The sequence below is a fragment of the Tribolium castaneum genome, chromosome 6 (assembly GCF_031307605.1).
Source record: "Tribolium castaneum strain GA2 chromosome 6, icTriCast1.1, whole genome shotgun sequence".
Classification (NCBI taxonomy): domain Eukaryota; kingdom Metazoa; phylum Arthropoda; class Insecta; order Coleoptera; family Tenebrionidae; genus Tribolium; species Tribolium castaneum.
The window spans coordinates 9,415,631-9,435,965 of record NC_087399.1 but is presented as its reverse complement, the minus strand read 5'-3'; the positions used below and the strand labels follow the sequence as shown (position 1 = coordinate 9,435,965).

Sequence of the window (20,335 nt, the reverse complement as noted above, 5' to 3'; positions counted from 1 at the left end):
CAAAAAATATTTTTCCTGTTGCCAACTTATTTTTTTGTAAAATTCGGGTTGCCAACTTATTTTACTATTCAAATTTCTGGTTCGAAGCGGGTGCGTCAATTGTAATTTGCAAACGTGTAATTTTTAGCAAATCGTTCTTTAGCAGTGAAACTGGTGAGTGATTTTTGTGTTTTAGTTATTTTAATTGTGGACAGAGGCGTTAAAGTTTCAAAAATTGCCTCGATATTTGAGGTTATCGACGCCTTCTTGTTTATTCATGTGCGAATTACGTCACACGTCACATCCTTATTTTAATTTCCGGAAATTTTCATAGGTGCGCACGTTCTATTAATATGTAATTAAAGAATCTTGGTTCTTTAAAAGAGCACAAATTAATACAAGATACAGTGTCGCCAATATTGTAAAAACAAAATTTAAATTAGCTCGTGATAAGTCAATTAATTGGTCAACATTTTCGTCATAGAAATGTTATAAAAGTGACTAACCAGTCAAAATAATTTTCATAAAGTTTAATATTATCTGTCGTTGTCTATTCATAAATAGCTATGTAAAGTAGTGAAGTAATAAATGGTTGGCGTCCTTGAATAAAGTTTTAGTTTTGTATGTTGGTATAAATAGTAATAGTACGGAGTAGTTACTACGGAGAACTATAACTTAGGACACGAAACGGGATACAAAACGCAGGATTTTCTGAACCCAAAAAAATAGTTCGGCAAAGCAAAAATGAGGGCGCTTCAAGTGTCATACGGTCTCGGCGCCAATTCGTTTTAGATTAATTTAAATTCAACAAATTCACTAATAATTGGGAAAAAAATGCAAAAATATGGAGCTTTGCACTTTTAACAGACTGAGAAAAACTGACGACTAAAATTTTCATAAGAAACATGAGAAAAAAATATTTAAAATTTATAATTTGCTCTTTGTTTCGTATTTTTCAAACGCTGCGAATACCATTAAAGATACAAGAAAAATGTTAGGAAGAAATTTGTAGAGAATAAAATTTCTTTAAAAAAAAACACGAGACCATGTCTCTATCGTCAACGGTTTAGGCCCTAACGACGTTCGAAGACGAATTTTTTTATTTAACCGGTGGTTAACTAACGGTAAGTTAATTTATCGAAATATAAAGTCACGGACTTTTTTATAGGAAATTTAATTCTCTACAACTTTTTTCCTAACATTTTTCTTACATTTGTAACCGTAATCGCAGCGTTTTGAAATAAGGGGTAGAGTGCAAATTGGTAAAAGCGAGGGTAAAAGCTTTAAAAAAAAATAATTATAGTTTACAATAAAATTTTTGCATTATGTTTATGTCATACTACTGAAAATTTAAAGCTCTATCTGTCTACATTTATTTGTTTGCTATGTTAAGGGTTATACAAATACAACTATTTTTTGAATTTCATTGCTTTAAAAACTTGTTGGTATTGAAATAACTGCGCTCTCTGGCGACATTAACGGAATTATCAAGGATGGGAACGTTTTATTTGTACAGTTACAATAAAAAAGAATGACACCTTTAAAACCGCAGCTACAAATCTTTTCGATATGATACGGTTAAGCAAGAATAAAGCCTATTTTGTGTGTTATATGAGCCTTTTCTCATTTCTATGCGTTAGAATCATCTGTAAACTGTGTTTCCAGCCAATGTAAGCCATTTTACAGTTTTTAGGCAAGAAATTGTCTAATGTTAAGCACTTTCGTCTAAACTGGTATATTAACATTCACTATAGAAAAGCTATGATCGGTATTTAGTAATAATAATAATAGTAATAATAGTAGTAAAAGTAATAAAATTACTAATAATAATAATAATAATAGTAACGTTACTAATTATAATAATAATAATAGTAAAAACAATAATTATCATTATAATAATAATAAATTTCCTTTTAAACCAGAGCTTAATTTTAAGGTTAATGTGTATGTTTGGCTAGTTCATAAACTAACTGGATATTGTGTAAACTAGCTGGACAGTTTGATAACTAAACTGTTTGTTGAAATTTATGACCTAAAACATTTTAGTCGCATTTTTGCTATCTGGCCCGGTTGGTATAGGGGTGTCATTCTTTTTGATCGAGACTGTGCGTCGTTTCATATCTTATCCTATAGATATATGTAACCACTACAAAAAAGATTTTAAATGACCCACTTTTTCCACGAAGTGCAAAGGCGGTAAAATTAAAAAAACATTTATCACTTCTAATGGCTGGTATTATTAGCATTTCATAACAAAACTTAATAAAACGACTTCATCAAAACATAAATTTATTATATTTCCACAGTTTAGTTTGTAATGTACTGCTTATTAAGAGTTATTTACGTTCGCGTGAGATAACTTGAGACAGTTAAATATGTTTTTTATTTTTTGCTTTAAACTGAGGTGGCAAATTGAATAAACAATCCCAATTCCACTTCTAAACAGTTTTATTTGTAATTTTGTACATAATTAATAGTTAATAGTGTGACAGTTTGAGTAACTCTAGTGAACTAATCCTAATATTTGGTTTTAATGGCATTAATGGTTCGCTACCGAAATTGTACACTCCCCAATTTTCGCAATTCGATTTTCTAGGACCTTCAAATTTGTGGGACTAACTCGCCCAGGTTCCTCCTCATCTTTCACTGTATCTTTCTTTTCATTTGATCCTCCCGTCTCATCTTTTTCGGTTTTAATTTCAACGTATGGCTCTATCATAACTGACTCTTGTAACGGCATAGTTAAATACTCCAAATCCCCATATGGTAAATTAGTTATATCGTAATTTTCCCCATTTCCCGTTGGCCGAGTTGGATTCAAACGTGGCCTTCCCCGTCCTCGTTTAATCAAAGGTTTTTCAACAACGGGGTATTTTCTTGGTCTGCCTCTTGGCCTTTTTGGCGGATTTGGAGGAGAGGAGGCTTCGTCATCGGCCTCACTTCGAACGTGCGAAATTACGAAAGGTAGTGGAGGTGATGGGGATGAAGATGCGAGGATTCCATGTGATGATAACTCCATGTTATAATCAGCTTCGTAGTCCTGTTCGTGTGTTTTTCGAATGTGGTGTTTGAGTTTGTCGTGTCTTGAGAAAGCTTTATCGCATTGGTCGCAAGCAAAGGGTCTTTCTCCAGTGTGGACAAGCTGGTGGCGGGTTAAATGTGATGAACGTTTGAAACTGCTAGGGCAAAGGTCACATTTGAATTTGCGTTGTTTCTTAGCCCAAGCGCTCAATTTTGGCGCTTCTTCGGATGGTTTCTCTGGAGAAGGTTCCTAACGAAAATTTCGATTATTTTATTGTGGGCACAGAACTGGAGATTACCTCGCATTCGGTGGCTACGTCAGGTGAAGGGGAGTGGGTGCAAATTTGTATCGAGTCGTCAGAAGTCTGTATTTCGGCTAAAAATTAGTGAATTTGTTTTTTCTTCGTTGTATTTCAAAAGATTTCATTCATTATTTTGTCTTGAAAGATTTACTAAAATTACTAAATAAGGTCTAGGTTACGTTGTTTCTGAATGTTTTGGATCTTTTTTGATACAGAAATTCACACTTTTTAAGAAATAGCGTTGAAACAAGCTGAAGTTTTCAAAAAGAAAAATAAGTGGAATAAAAAAATTTGAATTTCAAAAAAAACTACCTTTTGTTCCAAACTCTTTAATTTTGAGAGCTGAAAAAATCATCAAATAGGATCTTAATTATGTTATCCCTTATTTTTAGCTCTTTATTTTTGGACCAGAAATTCAAATATTTCAAGAAATTTCGTTTAAAAAAAACAAAAATTCAGTTTAACTCGTACGTGCACTTCCTTGATTTGTCATTAATTAATTTTTTCGCTGAAAACGCATTGAAGTTCGAGAAAATTACGTAATTTGATGCCATTTTGAGTCCGAACCCCTTTATATTTGAGATTTTCTCAAGGTAAGTTAGAAAAATTACCAAGCTAGTGGAGTATTTCAGTGTTTTTGAGCAAGAAATTTACGTATTTTAAGAGATTCCATTGTAGAAAGCCAAAATGTTCAAAAAGAAAAAAATGAAGAATAAAGACACATAAAAATCTAAAAAAAGAGTGAAACTGTTAGAAACTTTACTGAGCGATATTATTTTGTCGAAACTAGATTAAGTTTTTAAAAAGAAAAAAATAGGTAAAACAAAACAAACGTAAATAATAATAAAAGAGATAAAAATTTATAAATACCAACAGTATAAGTAACAACAGGGTCTGAGTTACGTTGTTGTTGAGTGCTTTAGCTCTTTATTGAACAAGAAATTAACATTTTTCAATAGATTTTGTCGAAATAAGTCAGAAATATAAAAACATCAAAACAAAGTACGTAACAAATTTAATACGAGTAGGAATAACTTTTATATTCTGCGTGGTTTAGGTCATTCTGACTCAGGAAATCAAAATTTTCTCAATTAACTCAATAAGTTTTGCATAAAACTGCATAAAATTTGACTAAATAAAATCATTTATTAGACTTCACACTAATTCCATTATAAACCGCATTGCTCTACGACTTTTAGTTTTTTTTTATGAATTTTTTTTGTGTAAAACTTTAATCGCCTCTGTAGCCGGAACCGTTGCCCGGAGCGGCACAGGGTTTAATCGAAAAAATAGACAAAATTAAGCTTTATCATATGATTTTTTGTTTGTTGCTCTAAGTTTTACAGTTTCCGAGAAAAACGCAAAAAAAGGTTGTCATTTTAATTTTTTTTATTTTTAACCGCCAATTACAGCGAAACTAGAGTTAGTTAGAGTTAGAGTTTGCGAAAATCGGAAAAATCCAGGAGAACCGGGATAAAAAAACTCTACAAAATGGCATAGGACTTAAGGCGATATTTCGCAAAAAATTTCCAATTTTCAATCGCCGATTACGGCCAAACTAAAAGAGCTAGGAGAAAAGAGCACATCGAAATCTATAAGATAAGATCAGTTTTATTTGATTTTGGGTCACTTTTAAAATTGACCATTTTTTAGGGGGGGTGTTAACTTTTTTTAATTCTTTTTTATTTTCTCAATTACGACTAAACTATTCGAAAAAGTGGAACTGTTTTAATCCTCACCTATGCAAAATGATTGGCATCAAAAAAAATTCCAAATTCTCAATAGAAATTTTCTCGAAAACTATTAGTCGGAGAACAAATATCTTTTTTGAAAAAAATAGATTATCAAAAGAGCTTTCTAACGATAATACACTTCATAGGGTTATCTCTAATAGTTCCGGAGTTACTGCTTGACAAATGTTCCGGGTACCCAGAATCGACCCAAATTGCGACAAAAATTGCAAAAATCAAAACTCTAAAAATCGAAGCAATTCATTTTTTTTCTACTTTTAACAACTCTAGGAGGTTGTTAAGGCATATATAAGTGCAAAAAACTATGATAGAACGAGTTTTCAAAAAAAAAATTTCACTTTCTTGAAGGTGTTTTACTCTGGAAATTTTAGCAAAAAAAATCAAAATTTTAAATCCCGTGAAAAGTTGGTATAATACAGAAAATGAGCCGCTGAATTCAATGGAATAAACCGAATTGCTCTACGACTTTTAGTTTTTGAGTTATGAATTTTTTTGTTAAATAAAATTTTCCACTGTAGAAATTGCCTATGTTAATTTTTTGCAAAAAATTTTAAAATGTCAGATCTCGTTAAAAGTTGGTATAATTCAGAAAATGAGCCACTGAATTCAATGGAACAAACCGCATTGCTATACGGCTTTTAGTTTTTGAGTTACGAATTTTTTTGTTGAATAAAATTTTTCACTATAGAAATAAATTACCTATGTTAATTTTTAGCAAAAAACTTTAAAAGTTTAGATCTTATTAATAGTTGGTTTAATACAGAAAATGAGCCGCTGAATTCAATGGAACAAACCACATTGCTCTACGACTTTTAGTTTTCGGGTTATGAATTTTTTTGTTGAATAAAATTTTCCACTATAGAAATTGCATATGTTAATTTTTTGCAAAAAATTTTAAAATGTCAGATCTCGTTGAAAGTTGGTATAATAGAGAAAATGAGCCGCTGAATTCAATGGAATTTTTTTCAAAAACTCATTGAAATAGGAGAGAATAACATTATTTTAGACAATTTTAAGCCAGAAACTGGGATATTTTATCGAAACAAGCTAAAATACCCATCAAACCAGTTTAGTTAAGTTACGATATTTTTGAATATTGCTACTTTTTTTAAATAGGGAGTATTTTAAAAGAAAAAAATTAACAAAACATACTAAATAAGAAAAATAATAAAACAATAACATTATCTGTTATGTGCCACTTTAGAATGATTCAGAGCTCATTTTTAAACTAGGAACTGATTTTATTTTAAAAAATTTCGCTCAAAAATTCTCAAAATTGCGATTTATTTAACTAGATACTCTTTATTTGTTTTTTTTTTGTGGTAGAAAACAGCCTTTGACAGCACATTCCAAACTCTGATCTGTGTTTATCGTCCAAGATAAATGAATTTAAAGAAATTAACGACATTTGTTTGTAACAAAACGTAATGAAAATGATTAGGTGTTAATATATTTCTGTAAGTGAATGAACTATGTGCTTTTTACACACATACCGTGACGACATAATGCACAACATACCGTGTATGACAAATCGAAAATCCCTTTTTAATATAATCTTAAACTTTAACACCCCATTTAACCCCCTTAAGGGTAATAAACTATGTAAGATTGCATTGTCACGCAGATTACGTAAGTATGCAAAATTGCAATTCATTCGGACAACAGGAACGCTTTCAAATTTGGTTCCAAAAATAAAAAAACAGACAAACAGACAACAAAGCAAATTAAATGAAAGCTTTTAACATAGAAAACGCTAGATAATTATGCATAGTAAAAACAATAAACGCAGAATTTAAATAAATAATAATAATTATAAATTCTTAGAAATGTACAAATGTGTGTCGTATTTTCGTTGCTTTAGTATAGACTTATTAAACTTACGAGTACAAATAGTTTTTTTATTTATTATTCATTTATTTAAGTTTACGTTTTATTGTGAAATTAATTCCGTACCTTTTTTGGGAGAAATTGAGGGACTTTCAATTTTTGGCTCTGGGTCCTTATAGTCGACAGCGACTCGTTTCAGCCCTTTGTATCGAGTGTCACGTCCGTGGCTTCCATTCTACGAAAATTCAATAAAAGATCGAAATAAATTTAGGTTTTTTTCCCTACCATTAGGTCGGAATATTTATCATTTTCATCTCTTAGCACTCCCGATATTCCAGCCAATTGAAACTCTCCCGCTAGTTCATACAATGGATTTAACGCTTCAGGAAGAACATCGACATTGCCTTTGTAAATTAATTCAATGAGATCGTGTAGGTTCTGATAAGAGATACCGTGCATTATGAGAATTGGATGCTCTCGCTGATTTTCCGTGAAAATTCGATGGAAATACGGACTACTCGTAGCGAGAATAAGTTTGTGGGCTTTGATTGTGCCGTCTTTACAACACAATGTCACGTCGGCGAGTTGTTCATCATTGTATAATTTCCTAAACATTTTACTGATGTTCTCCAAGTGCTTGTTTGGCGCAAACTGGACGCTCGACTTCATCTGCAACAAAAATATTTTTGTGGGTGAAATTTAATCGAATACAAAATTGCCATGAGACGGCCCTGTGCAAAGGCCAGCCCTGTCCTAATCGACGTGGGAGCTTACACCCGGAACAGGGGAACTTGGACTTTATCGACGCGTCCTTGAAGTGCGTTGAGTGCAATTTTTGAGCATTTTCAACGCATCAGCTGTGGTGATAACGCTTGTTTTAACGTAAAAACATAAACTAAACACCATACTTTAGAAAATGGGCTGCTTTATTACGTAACTCTGGCCTGGGTTTTAGTCGAGGCAACCGTTATCGGAAAATGACTAAGTTATTGTTTAAAATAATTAAACAATAATAACTAAAACGAAAAAACCCAGGTGACGCTGTTGCATTTAACTGTCAACCAAGCAATAAGTTTAGAAATGTTTGAATCGTTCCAATGTTGATAAAAATTTAAATTTAAATAAAAAGAATTTGTTTTTTATTTTTACCTTGGCAGATAAGTCGTTTGATGCAATTTTCCGATGAATTTTCTTTTCGGTTTAGTAGCGTGTTACCCACACAGCTTTTAACTTGTGACTGCGCCCTTTCTACAAAAGGGGGGCAGAGTATTGATTTATGCCCGCTGTCCCCCTCTTTCAGAAAACCCTTGCGAATTCATTATTTATTCTGGACGGGATATAGGTGCCCGCCCTCGTCCTATTTATTTTATTATTTTTTCTTTTAATAAAATTTTATTATTTAAATGTATTGAGGGTGTTTATAGTTCATTAGATTTTTTTACGTAATCTGCTCGCTGAACAAGCAACATTGAATGAATAAGGTAAATTTTCTTATAACTATTTGTTTTTCAACAAATAAACTTTGAAATTACACCTTGCATAGACTGATACAGTTTACGGTTACCGATTTACAAGTGATCAGCACATTCATGCATATTTAGTTTACAGAAAACATGAAAATACGTATACTGGTATTTTCCCAGTTTTGCTTTTTATCTACTATAAATATATAGTGGCGGTCAGCTCGATTTGCGTGTGCGTCATCAATTCATTTTTTTCATTACCAACACAAAGCTATAAAAAATTATCAAAAACAATGCAAATTTAAACAGCTAAGGGCTATCTAAGGGTGGTAACCTTGAACATTAATTTACATGTGCACTTCGACAACACCGTCAAGTGTCACGAATTTGTCAAACTGACATTGACAGTAAATTATAGACGTCGTCGCATGGTTGTCGAAAGTGTTATCGGTGTTAATCGCAAGTGTTTTCTGTTCGTTTATTGTTTTGTGATTTGCGTTTCGTTAGGTTTTTGATTCTGCGTTTATTAGTTCTTGTTTTGTGAAACTGTACTTTTTGTAACAACTCATAATTTAAACACTTCGTAACCTCAAAAAATATTTGATAGTTCGTCACCGCTATGCCCCTGCTATGTAAACGTAGTGACAGAAATGTCAGATGACGCACACGCAAACGGAGCTGAGCGCTACCATACAATGTGTTTTTAAATGATTCTCGTCTAGTCGTCTGTGAATGAGGAAGTTTCCATTTTTTTTTAATTATTACCATTATTAGTCTTCATAATTGTACTTTTCATTTTTTTATATTCGCAAAAATAAAAAGTTATGAGACCTTAAAGTTCGAATTTTGACAGATCGCGCTAGGTGTGACGTCACGCGGCACAATTGACTCAGCTGCCCTCTGCCGTCTGTGGAAAATTCGATTCTTTGAGGGGCTGTATCTGGTTAAAATTTACATGTTTCAAAAATTACTTCGCTGTTCATCAATTTTTTCCATTTAGCTATTGCACTCCTATATCTTTTATGAATGTTTAACTATTAGCCCAAATAAAATAAATAAAATTTAGAGATCTCACGTTATAAAAACGTTTGATTTCAAAAAATGAGAACATTACAACTTTAAAAAACAAGAAAATCGTAATTTCATATCTTTGAAAACTATAGGTTTATAATTATAAACCACATCTACTTATTCATCGAACGTATCTTCAAAAGCATTGACAAATAAAGAAATTGTATTTCTGTTTATGCAAGAGCTGATATCTTTAGTAAGAAGTCATTTGTAGAACACTTATTTTTTTACATATTTTTTGCACAAAACATTTTGCAAGCATCGCTTGTTCTAGAAATCATAAAAAATTCCATTCGTTAATATTTTTAATTTTAATATATATTATTTATTATTTTTATTATTTATTATATTTATTATTTATAATATAAATAAAATAATATTTTATTAATGAAAATATTTCTCATTAATTAATATTTATTATTAAGGCATACAGAAAGAAATAAAGCAAAAAAAATCGCAAACGCTGATTTTTGTGTGATTAGTAATTTGGATTATTATTAGTTATTAGTAATTTATTACAGTATCTACTTAAACAATTTACTTCAATCATCACAAATAACATTTTCTTTCAAAATTTATTTTTTTAAGTCAATAAAATTATCCAGAGATCTTAATACAATGCCGAAAGGAACAGTAGTGAGTAAATGAATAGTTTATGCCATGTGACGTCATCAGGCTCAAAGAGGGACTGCTGTCAAACCGGCAGACAAAAAAGCGTATATTTTTGTTATTTTTAAAGCGATCGAATTAATTTTTTTTGCATTCAATTTCTTGATTTGAGTACTATTATGTTGAAAATAAATAATAACATTTTGAAAAATTGGAAACTTCCTCATTTCATTTCCATCAGAAATGCCGCTTTATAGAATTAGTGACAGGCATTTAGACACTGAATATTACCATTCTACATTTATTAAGCTTCGACAATAAAAGTGTCTTTTTATAAAGTGTAACAATTTAGTTGCATTTTAACAAAATTCTTAAAAGAATTTAATTAATTTGTAAATTTCACAACTGACAGTTTTGACATTTACTGACAGAGAACTCAATTGAGCAGAGCGGCAAAAATTGTTTTACATGTAAACCAGTTTCAAAGTTAACTAGATATAATGGTCAAATGAGTATCGTAAAGTGGTATTTTTTGCACTTGTACGGTAAAGTAAAACCGCGGCACACATTGTATTTTTTTATATTTTTAATTCGGCATTTAAAAACGGCCAACAACAAAATAAACTGAATGAGTCGCTTAAAGCTAAGTTTTCGATATTATTGACCAAAAATGAGTCGATAATTTCGAAAATAACTGCGCCGCCGTTCCCGGGAACATATTCCATGAAGCGCTGTGTGATATCAAGCTCGCGTTCAAGTTCAGTAGTCGTTCAAACAACGTTGTTTCCGTTTGTGGAAGTTGTGCGCTACAAATTTGCGTCTTTTCTGTTCCAGTTGAAATTTTCGTTGGCTAAGCGCAAATAAAAAGTCAAAAAAATGGAAATTGTTGTCAACAGCCCCAAAGTGAAATACTGTGACAATTACATCGAAACGAATTATGACTATTTATACACCAAAGCGGAAAAAAGGGGGAACAAAATTGAGGTAGGTATAGAGCCCAAAGTTTGTGATAAGAAAAAATCGGCGTAAGCGCGTCAAGTCGGTGGAATTTTCCGACCGGCTTGGCTGGAAAATCAATACCCCCTTCAACAGCTGATATTCTGGAACAATTTTCCAGAATATTTCGCTCATCAGATGGTGGGCAAATGTGACGGTAAAGCACGTGGTTTCTAGGTCACCCCCGTCACCGAACATCTGGTGATACGGACCGAGAGCAAAGTCCCCCGTGTGGGGGTGATGCTAGTGGGCTGGGGCGGGAACAACGGGAGTACTTTTACTGCGGCCGTTTTGGCCAACAAGGAGGGTTTGTCTTGGCAGACGAAGAAGGGAGTCCAGAAGGCGAATTGGTATGGGTCTGTTACCCAGGCTAGCACGGTTAGATTGGGTGGCGATGTCTACGTACCATTGGGCAAGTTGTTGCCAACGGTACATCCCGACGATTTGGTGATTGATGGGTGGGATATCAGTTCGGCCAATTTGGCCGAAGCGATGGAAAGGGCGCAGGTTTTGGAGCCAGGGCTGCAGCAGCAGCTCAAGGCGAAAATGGCAGCTTTGAAGCCGCGGCCGTCGATCTACGACCAGGATTTCATTGCAGCAAATCAGGTTTGGCTTTATATTATCGTAAAATATTAATTAGTTTTATTGACCAATTTGTTAGCATGGTAGGTTTTCGCTGGTTTTTATACATAGTTCAAAGTGTGCCGACTCTGGCTTTTTTTAGTAAATAAACTAGACTATCTTTATTATTATTAGAAACATAAATATTGCGTCAGAGTATTATTTTAAGATTTTTGGGTATTTTTTCAATAAATGGTTGCGGGCGATATTATAGCCTTTTTCCAGTCGGAAAATGTTTGAAATGTTTCCGCAAAATATATTAAATGAGTGTGCTTTTTGTATCATTGAAATTAATGAATAATTTATATTGACAAATATTTAAATAGTGAACTTGACCTTTATTACGTGGCATAGAATCGTTATTATGTCACAGGCTAAAAAATACTTTGTATGGATTATAAAAAAAGATCTATACTCGTATTAAACTACGCAAGAATGAGTAGAAATATTTATATTCAGTCAAACTTCGAAAACTAGAATACTGAAATAACTGAAAATTCGTGTATTAAAAATTACCTGAAAAAAAGATTCGAATGCAAATATGTAGTAAGGTAATAGAGTTTATTTCTTCATATCTATTCGGAAATAAAATTAACTAGACGCCCTCTGGTAATGACTTTTGAACTATGTCGAAAACAGTAAAGAAATTTTTGGTAATGCCACATTTAACTGACATTTAATGAATTGTTCAACAATTTTGCGTGTATAGTGTTAATTACTTACAATAGAAAGAATTACTTTAAAAGTACGTGGTGGTAAATACTAGCGTTGACTTTGGTTCTGTAGTTTTTCATGGTATAAAGTGTTTATTGTTGGAACTTGAAAGTGGATAAAAAGTGAAAAATATTTAAATTTTGATTACAAAGTGTTATCAAACAGTTGTCTAATTAAAGATTATAAGTAATGGATCACAGCGAACACAAAGTTTGGCTCAAGAAACCAATAAATTAGTGAAGTGTTATGAATTTTAGGTTAGAATTTTCCACTGAAAAAATCATGAAATGCTGCGGTAAATCTACAAAACTACAATAAAGATTAACAACTGCTGATACATTTAAACGTAAATTATGCCAAAAGGTAGGCTTTTCAATGTCTTTGTAATAATTTTCCAATAAAGAAAGTGAACCAAACAGTCATTCGTTATTCGTGTTTTCCTCGTCATCTCTCATTTGTCAACATAAGTTTCTTGCATCAAAGATGCCATAATCATTCCGCATAGGCAATGTAATAATTGTGAAGCCCCAAAATTCGTACAACGCTCAAAATATCCGAATAAACATTTTCCCGCCATTTATGGTTACTGTTTTCGACCTAGCTTAGTGGCGCCCCCAACGGTAATTTTACTTCCGAATTGTAGTCAAATATTGTCTCTTATTCCTTCTTCTGCATTGTTCAGACTTTACCAGAACTAAAACTAAACGTATTTTTTCAGTTTTTTTTTATAAAAAATGTTAAAAATGTCATAAATTTAATTTTTGTAGAAATTTATTTTACTAAGAAATAGTAGAATTTTACGTATCGAGTCCGGAAAGTGAGATTTTACTGGACGAGTAAGTAATACCAGAGCGAGTAGCAGTAGATCACATTCCGGACGTAATGCGTACAACATTTTTTTTGTAACCTTGATGAGGATTTATTCATCTCGAAGGAGCGTCTAACTTTATTAATAATGTTAAAAACACGACTGCAGTTGCAATACCTCATTCTTTATGTAACATTTCGGTACAAATCGTACATCTAATATTTATAATAAATAAATTCCTAAATTTCCAACTTCATTGTCCCGTTTTTACCGGACTAGTCCGGGAAAAATTACCGAGCGGACTAGTCCGGTAAAATGGTACTTTCCCGCATGAATATTATGAAAGTAAAATGTTCATTAGGGTACGGTTGAAAAAAATATTTATCTATCACGGGAATTGTTAGGTGTTAATAACCTTGAATAAAATTGTCCGCTGTAATCTATAATTCCCTTGGTATTCCTTTGGAGTATGGGTAAAATATTTTTTTATCAAAATGTGTTTTTTTAGTTAAAAAGTGCTATTTCAACAATTGTTGTTGACTTTCATTAGTTTTTTAGTAAAAGTTCTGGCAGAGAAGAGCTGACGTTAGATACAGACAACGTTTCCGAAGCTAACAAAATTTCATCAGTTCAATTTTTTTAAATAAGGAATTATGCATGTGTTACGAGTACATCACAAAAAAATCAAGTTAACCTTGTATCCTCAGAACAAATGGAGATAGAAATTTGATAAACATTTGAACATAATTTAAATACTTTTAACCATTCACCAAATTTCATTAAGTTTTGATGAGTAATTTTTCTAATATTTCTTAATAAGCAAAATACCAAAAATACATATTCTTCAACAGAAAAATTAATTTGATACTCGTATTATTTTTTATTACATAATTTATTTTATTAGGTACCTATACATATTTGTAAGTTGTAAGTAAATAAAAATAGGCACGTACAAAGTTGTCGTTGGACTCAAAGTCATAGAGGATAAAGTCCGACTTATTAGAAAGGCAAATTGCAATCTAGGGATCGTCAAAATAAAATATATCAAAAAATTTGACTTACTGAAGGTCAACTGTTTGAGTTATCGAATAATAAATATCAGAATTTTGCGGCTTTTGTGCTACGGGATTCGCGAGTTATCGATGGTTCGAATTATCAATGTTCGATTTTAATGCTTTTTTTCATAAACATATTCCTAACTTTTTAAGAAGTCGGAGAAAGTATGTTGCATCTGTTGGTCGGTAATTAAACTTTATTATTGCTTCCCTTGGAGGGATGAAGAAAATTCGTCAACAAAGCGAAAAAAATATTACATAAGTTATACAAAAAATTGTCCAAAAAATAGATATATACCAGAAATTAACTGAGAGGAACAAAAAATTCGACAAGTGATTACAGCAGTCCCATAAAATTGAGGAAAAAATAAGGGTGGTTGCAAAAACTCCGAAAAAAGAAGGACAAACAGAAAGAAAAAAATTGAATACAATAGCAATTATTTATTTTTTATTTTACGGATTAAAATTCTTACCTTTATACTTGCAAAAGTGTTTTAAGCGTTAATTTAAGAAAGAAGTAGTGGTGGGTATTTGCACTTTGATTTTGAGTCAAAAAAATGTCTAAAGGGCACCCAAAAAGTTTAATAACACCGAGATTTAAAACACTATTTGTATTACAAGAATCGCGACTGTCTTTTCACATGCCACGAACGACTTTTACCAATCGAAAATATTCATTTCCATTTCAAAAAAAAATTAAAGTAGTGATGAAGCAACAATCTTTGGTTAAGTTCAACCTTAACGTTTAATTGCAATGTGTTAAAATATTTTTTATTTTTATTTTTATAACGCAAGTAGATTGATAATTTTCCACAATCAAGAACATTTTATTTTTATTTAAAAATTTTTGTTGTTGACAAATTTATTAATAGTAGAAATATTAGTTTAGTTTATAAGTCTGATTTTGTCGAATATGTGAAATTTGCATGTTTAAGAAAAGATTTCCCAATATGAGACATTATGCTTTATAAGACTTCTCATATTAGCATACCAAGTGAATAATATAATAATAATATAAAATAAAAAATAAACATAAGAAACTTCCTAAAACAACATAACAGTTTTTTTCGTATAAAAATAACATTTTCTATCAAATTAAAAATAACTCTGAAAACAAATTTCAAAGTCCTTTTAGGTTTTATATGCACAACAAAGGATACAGAAAAACATTTTTGATTTTATGTCCTATCATTGCGTCTGCACATCTGTGCCCATTTTTCATCCATTTTTCAAGTGACTCATGTTAGGACTTGTAGAAATTTTTTAGATTTTTGGATTAATGTAACAAGTACAAAATATATCGAACAAAAAGCATGATAAATAAAAACTACATAATGTTAGCTCTATGTTAATAACAATGAACACTATCTCGTTATTATTTTTCAACATTCTATTCACTTGTACGACGAGTGCTATAAAAATTTTAGCGACCGGCGCACAGAAATTTATGGCACAATTAACTGATTTCCAGCACTAACCTCTCGCTGTTGAAATAGTTGATAAACGGTTTCATAATGAAGTATTGGCAATATAGAACAGTGGTGTCTATACGTGTAAAGAAATACATGGTGTTCCACTTGAAAAAAATGAATTATTCAACTTTTTGTGATTTGGGCACACCTGTACATTATCTGCGTGTTTCAAGTAAAAGTCGACTATTGCTAAAACTACAGCGTATTCAGAGTTTTTCTGCTGTAAATTTTTCGGAAAATATTCATAGGCGACTTCGCAGTGATTTTTTAAATATTGGTCTTTTTTATCGAAAATTTAAATAATTAATAATAGCTTATATAAAATTACATTATTTTTTGCGTAAAGTCTAATTATGCAGAAATATACAGGATGCTCAAAAAATGGCGCACCAACTCAGTGGTACGTTGTTGAGAAGCATGTGTAGATCACGGGAAAAATCTCGAAAAAATTCCTAAAGTCATATTTAAAAAAATCTGGAGCTACAAACTTATTTTGTTAACTTCTTCAGTTTTCATTATTTTTTAATGTTTCTATGTTTCACACTAAGTAATCGTTCCCTAACATAACGATGAATAACTATTTTTAAATTTCCCATAAGACTTTAGCAGTTTTTTTAATTTAAAAAATTAAAATTCATCAAAAAAATCACAGTTTGTAGATGTGGCAACGCTGGGAACTATTTCCTAGGAAACCGTTTGAAAAATAATTTATTTTTATTGTTGCTCAAATTTTATTGCGATCACGACTGTTAGACAATGTTGCCACATATCATATATTTAAAATTCGTTGTTTATCAATAACTTTAATGCAAAGAATTTTTTTACTATTTTTACCTTTATATGTAAGCAATTCTTTACCACACTCCATTGAGTTGGTGCGCCATTTTTTGAGCACCCTGTATAAGGGTCTGCCATTAAGAAAATATACACCACCTGTATACAACACCCTGTGTATAATAAAAATATTCTTATTTTGTGGACTTTAAGTCGATCTATCAGATAATAAAAACAGCATGGCAATATTTCAAATAAAAAAAATGTTATAGACCGATTACGCACCCCTGGGTCATCCTGTATATTTACTTATATTTGCGCAGTTTAGATACATCGCGAAAATTGTGGAATGAAATAACTGATTTTCATTATAAATGTCTAGAAATAATTATTTAATTCTCTGGTCGATATTATTCCCCCTCTAGTTACAGACATTTAAATAATTTTGAAACCTAATTTACCTTCTATTGATTTTCTAAAAGAGGACTAATTAGCTTAGTAGGTATTCGTCCAACTTTGTATTATCGCGTCATGCCTTGTATTAAATTCACTAAACTGATCGTTTATTGTACAAATAAGTATTTGTGAATAAGCGATATTAATTTGCAGGCATCTCGCGCCGACAACATCATCAAAGGAACCAAACTCGAACAAGTGCAGAAAATCTGCCAAGACATCGAGAATTTCAAAAAGAAAACAAACGTTGACAAAGTCATAATCCTATGGACAGCAAACACTGAACGTTTCACTGAAATCGTAGACGGAATAAACGATACTTACGCTAATCTCAAATTGGCAATTTCCTCAAACCATCCAGAAATCTCTCCATCAACACTATTTGCTTACGCTGCCATTTCCATGAAATGTACTTACATCAACGGCTCCCCACAAAACACCTTCGTACCGGGAATCATCGAAATGGCAGAAAAAAATAACGTTTTTATCGCTGGAGATGATTTCAAATCAGGACAGACCAAAATTAAGAGCGTTTTGGTCGACTTTTTGGTCAGTGCAGGGATTAAACCGACCAGTATTGTAAGCTATAATCATTTAGGGAATAATGATGGGAAGAATTTGTCCGCGCCCAAACAATTCCGCTCCAAGGAGGTAAATTATTGTTACTTGTTTTGTTTAATTGCGTCAACAATTTTTTAAACAGATATCGAAAAGTAACGTTGTTGACGATATGGTCGATTCTAACGACATTCTGTACAAACCGGGGGAAAAACCCGATCATGTGGTTGTCATTAAGTACGTCCCATATGTCGGTAAGTTTATGATATACAGGGTGATTCTTTTAGGGCCTACATTAGAAACTTTCCAACTTCTAATATAGCTACAGCTTTAAAATTTTGTATACGATCCAAATCGACTATTCTGATCTCAACTAAATTATTTTCAAAATGGCTGAGCTTACGAAACTACAAAAAAATGGCGCCAAGTTTGAAATTTTAAATAGTAACCACACATTTTTATTCCATATTTGAATTCCCCTTCTCAAGCTGAGTAAAATTTACCCAAGGTGTTGGTACTTATCTGTTATTTTTTTTGACATAATTATGTCAATTTTTTTGTTAAAATTTTTATTTGTAAGGGTTTATCTAAAATATCACAGCCCTTGAGCCCTTTACGGTAAGCGAATCTTTTTTTTGCGTTCGATAACCGAAGGTTTCAAGGGTTGTATAAAATTTTCAAAATAATCAATTTTCAAAATTCATGGCTAGTATGATTTTTTCAATATGGTGTTAAAAAAACTGCTATAACTCAGTTTTTTCAAATGAAACGACCCTATTTTCTTAACGGCAATCGATATTTAAGGTGACTTTTATCAATACATTGTATACCTATCTCTTACAGTTTTTGAAAAAAATCACAAAAAACGGATTTTATTTCGTAATTTTCGTAGTTAATCAAGTAGACCTTGCAAAATGGTCAACAATTGTAAAACTACAATTTTTTTTTAATTTTTAACTCGTTCATTATCGAATAAGCAGTAGAACAATAATATTTAATTATGGTTTATTATAACTTAGTGAATTATGTAAAGTAACTCAGTCAGTCCAACATCGAATTTTGAACTTCTTGAATGAAAATTCTGAACAAATTGAACATTTCTTTTAATTAATGGCATAATTTTATCATATGTTTTTGAAAGTTTACTTAATTAAGAATGAAAGTAACGAGCCAAAGTCAGTTTTGTGTGATTATTTCAAAAACTGTAAGAGATAGATATAAATGATGTTAATAAATGTTTGCACAGAAATTGATGTTGTTTTGATTGCCATTGAAAAAACAAGGTCATTCCATTATAAAAACTGTTTTATAAGAATTTTTTAATCATCATTTTCAAAAAATCATGGTAGCCTTGCAATTTGACAGTTGACAATCCTAAAGATTTCAGAGGACTTTTCGAGTCTTTGGTTATCAAATGCAAAAAAAAATTTCACCTAATGTAAACAATTCACGAGCTGTGATATTTTAAATAAACCCCTGCAAATAAAAATTTGTATAAAAAAATTGACATATGTCAAAAACTATGGCAGATAAGTACTAACAACTAGAATATATTTTACTCAATTTCAAGAGGCGAATTCAAAAATGTAATAAAAATAGGTGGTTACTATTTTAAATTTTAAAGTTGGCGCCAATTTCTTCCGGAATTTAGAAAATAATTTAGTTGAAATCAGAATGGTAGATTTGGATCGTATACAAAATTTTAAATCTGTAGCTATATTAGAGGTTAAAAAGTTTCTAATGTAGGCCCTAAAGGAATCAGCCTGTATAAACATATTGTATACAGGGTTATTCACAAAATTGTAACAATGTATCACGAAATACATTTTACAAAACAGATTCTAAATTTGAAAATTGGAATCCTATTAGCTATATAATCTATATTTTGTCTTTCTTTTTTTTACTTACTCAGTTTGGGAGTCTTATGTGAATAACCCTGTAGAATATATAATATGCAATATATATTTGTATGTTATAATTTTTAGGCGACTCTAAGCGTGCGATGGACGAGTACACTTCTGAAATAATGATGGGAGGTCTCAACACCATTGTGGTGCACAACACTTGCGAGGATTCGCTTTTGGCCACCCCTATTATCCTAGATCTGATAATTTTGGCCGAGTTGTGCTCGAGGATTCATCTCAAGAAACAAGGACAAGGCGACCGAGAGTTTGTGGGTTTCCACAGTGTTCTCTCGCTTTTGAGTTACTTATGCAAGGCACCTTTGGTGCCTCACAACACTCCTATCGTCAATGCTCTTTTCAGACAGAGGGCATGTATTGAGAACGTGATGAAAGCGTGTCTGGGTTTGCCACCTGATTCCAATATGTTGCTTGAGCACAAAGTGCCGTTTTTAATGAAAGATGAAGTTAGTAACGAGCCACATAAAAAGAAGATTAAAATTCAGAATGGCGGGCATTAATTTTTTTGTTTTGTGTTGTTGTTTCCTTCAGTTTAATTTGAACATATCCTGTCCTGGTTGCTTAAAATGTTGATGTTTATTGGATGTTTTCCTTGATATGATGGTTCAAATCATTCTGATGGGCTGTACACGGACGGAACATAATTTTGTTAATTGTGATAATGAAAGTATTTTACTTTTGTACCTTTCACAGTAATAAAAGTTTATTGATTGAAGTCGCACTTTTTTTTTCTGAATTAGGCAGAAATTGACGATCAGACGATTGCTAAACTAATCCAAACCGTAAAATTTTAAATGATTAATTGTTGCTGTTGAATGCACAAAAAGTGACCAAGTGCTCAAATTATTACATTTTTGAAGTTACATCATTTGAACTCATTATAGTATTGGTTGAGTTACTAGCTTTTCTACATATAATATTGATTTCCTATATAAA

The 20,335-nt window shown here is 31.7% G+C and overlaps 3 protein-coding genes across 4 annotated transcripts in view; 1 reads left to right on the top strand and 2 right to left on the bottom strand.

The window, feature by feature from the left end:
* The window catches only part of Pym (Partner of Y14 and Mago), a 442,733-nt gene that overhangs the window by 321,628 nt on the left and 100,770 nt on the right, over positions 1-20,335 (bottom strand). The gene's annotated exons all lie outside the window — the stretch shown is intronic.
* Positions 16-20,114, top strand: Inos (myo-inositol-1-phosphate synthase). 2 transcript variants are annotated; one of them, XM_962093.5, is made up of 6 exons: positions 16-153; positions 10,858-11,007; positions 11,197-11,625; positions 17,073-17,570; positions 17,623-17,731; positions 19,463-20,114. In XM_962093.5, the coding sequence occupies exons 2-6, from the start codon at positions 10,900-10,902 to the stop codon at positions 19,897-19,899; spliced, it is 1,581 nt and encodes a 526-aa protein (XP_967186.2). In that variant the 5' UTR covers positions 16-153; positions 10,858-10,899; the 3' UTR covers positions 19,900-20,114. The 2 variants fall into 2 exon arrangements, with proteins under 2 accessions (XP_967186.2, XP_064213741.1); XM_064357671.1 differs by lacking the exon at positions 16-153 and having other exon boundaries at positions 10,749-11,007.
* Positions 2,410-8,165, bottom strand: LOC103315248 (hypothetical protein). Its single transcript, XM_008203442.3, has 5 exons — positions 8,030-8,165; positions 7,166-7,549; positions 7,007-7,115; positions 3,300-3,376; positions 2,410-3,250 (listed from the first exon to the last, which is right to left on the bottom strand). Exons 2-5 carry the CDS (start codon positions 7,547-7,549, stop codon positions 2,519-2,521), a joined length of 1,302 nt encoding a protein of 433 aa, XP_008201664.2. The 5' UTR covers positions 8,030-8,165; the 3' UTR covers positions 2,410-2,518.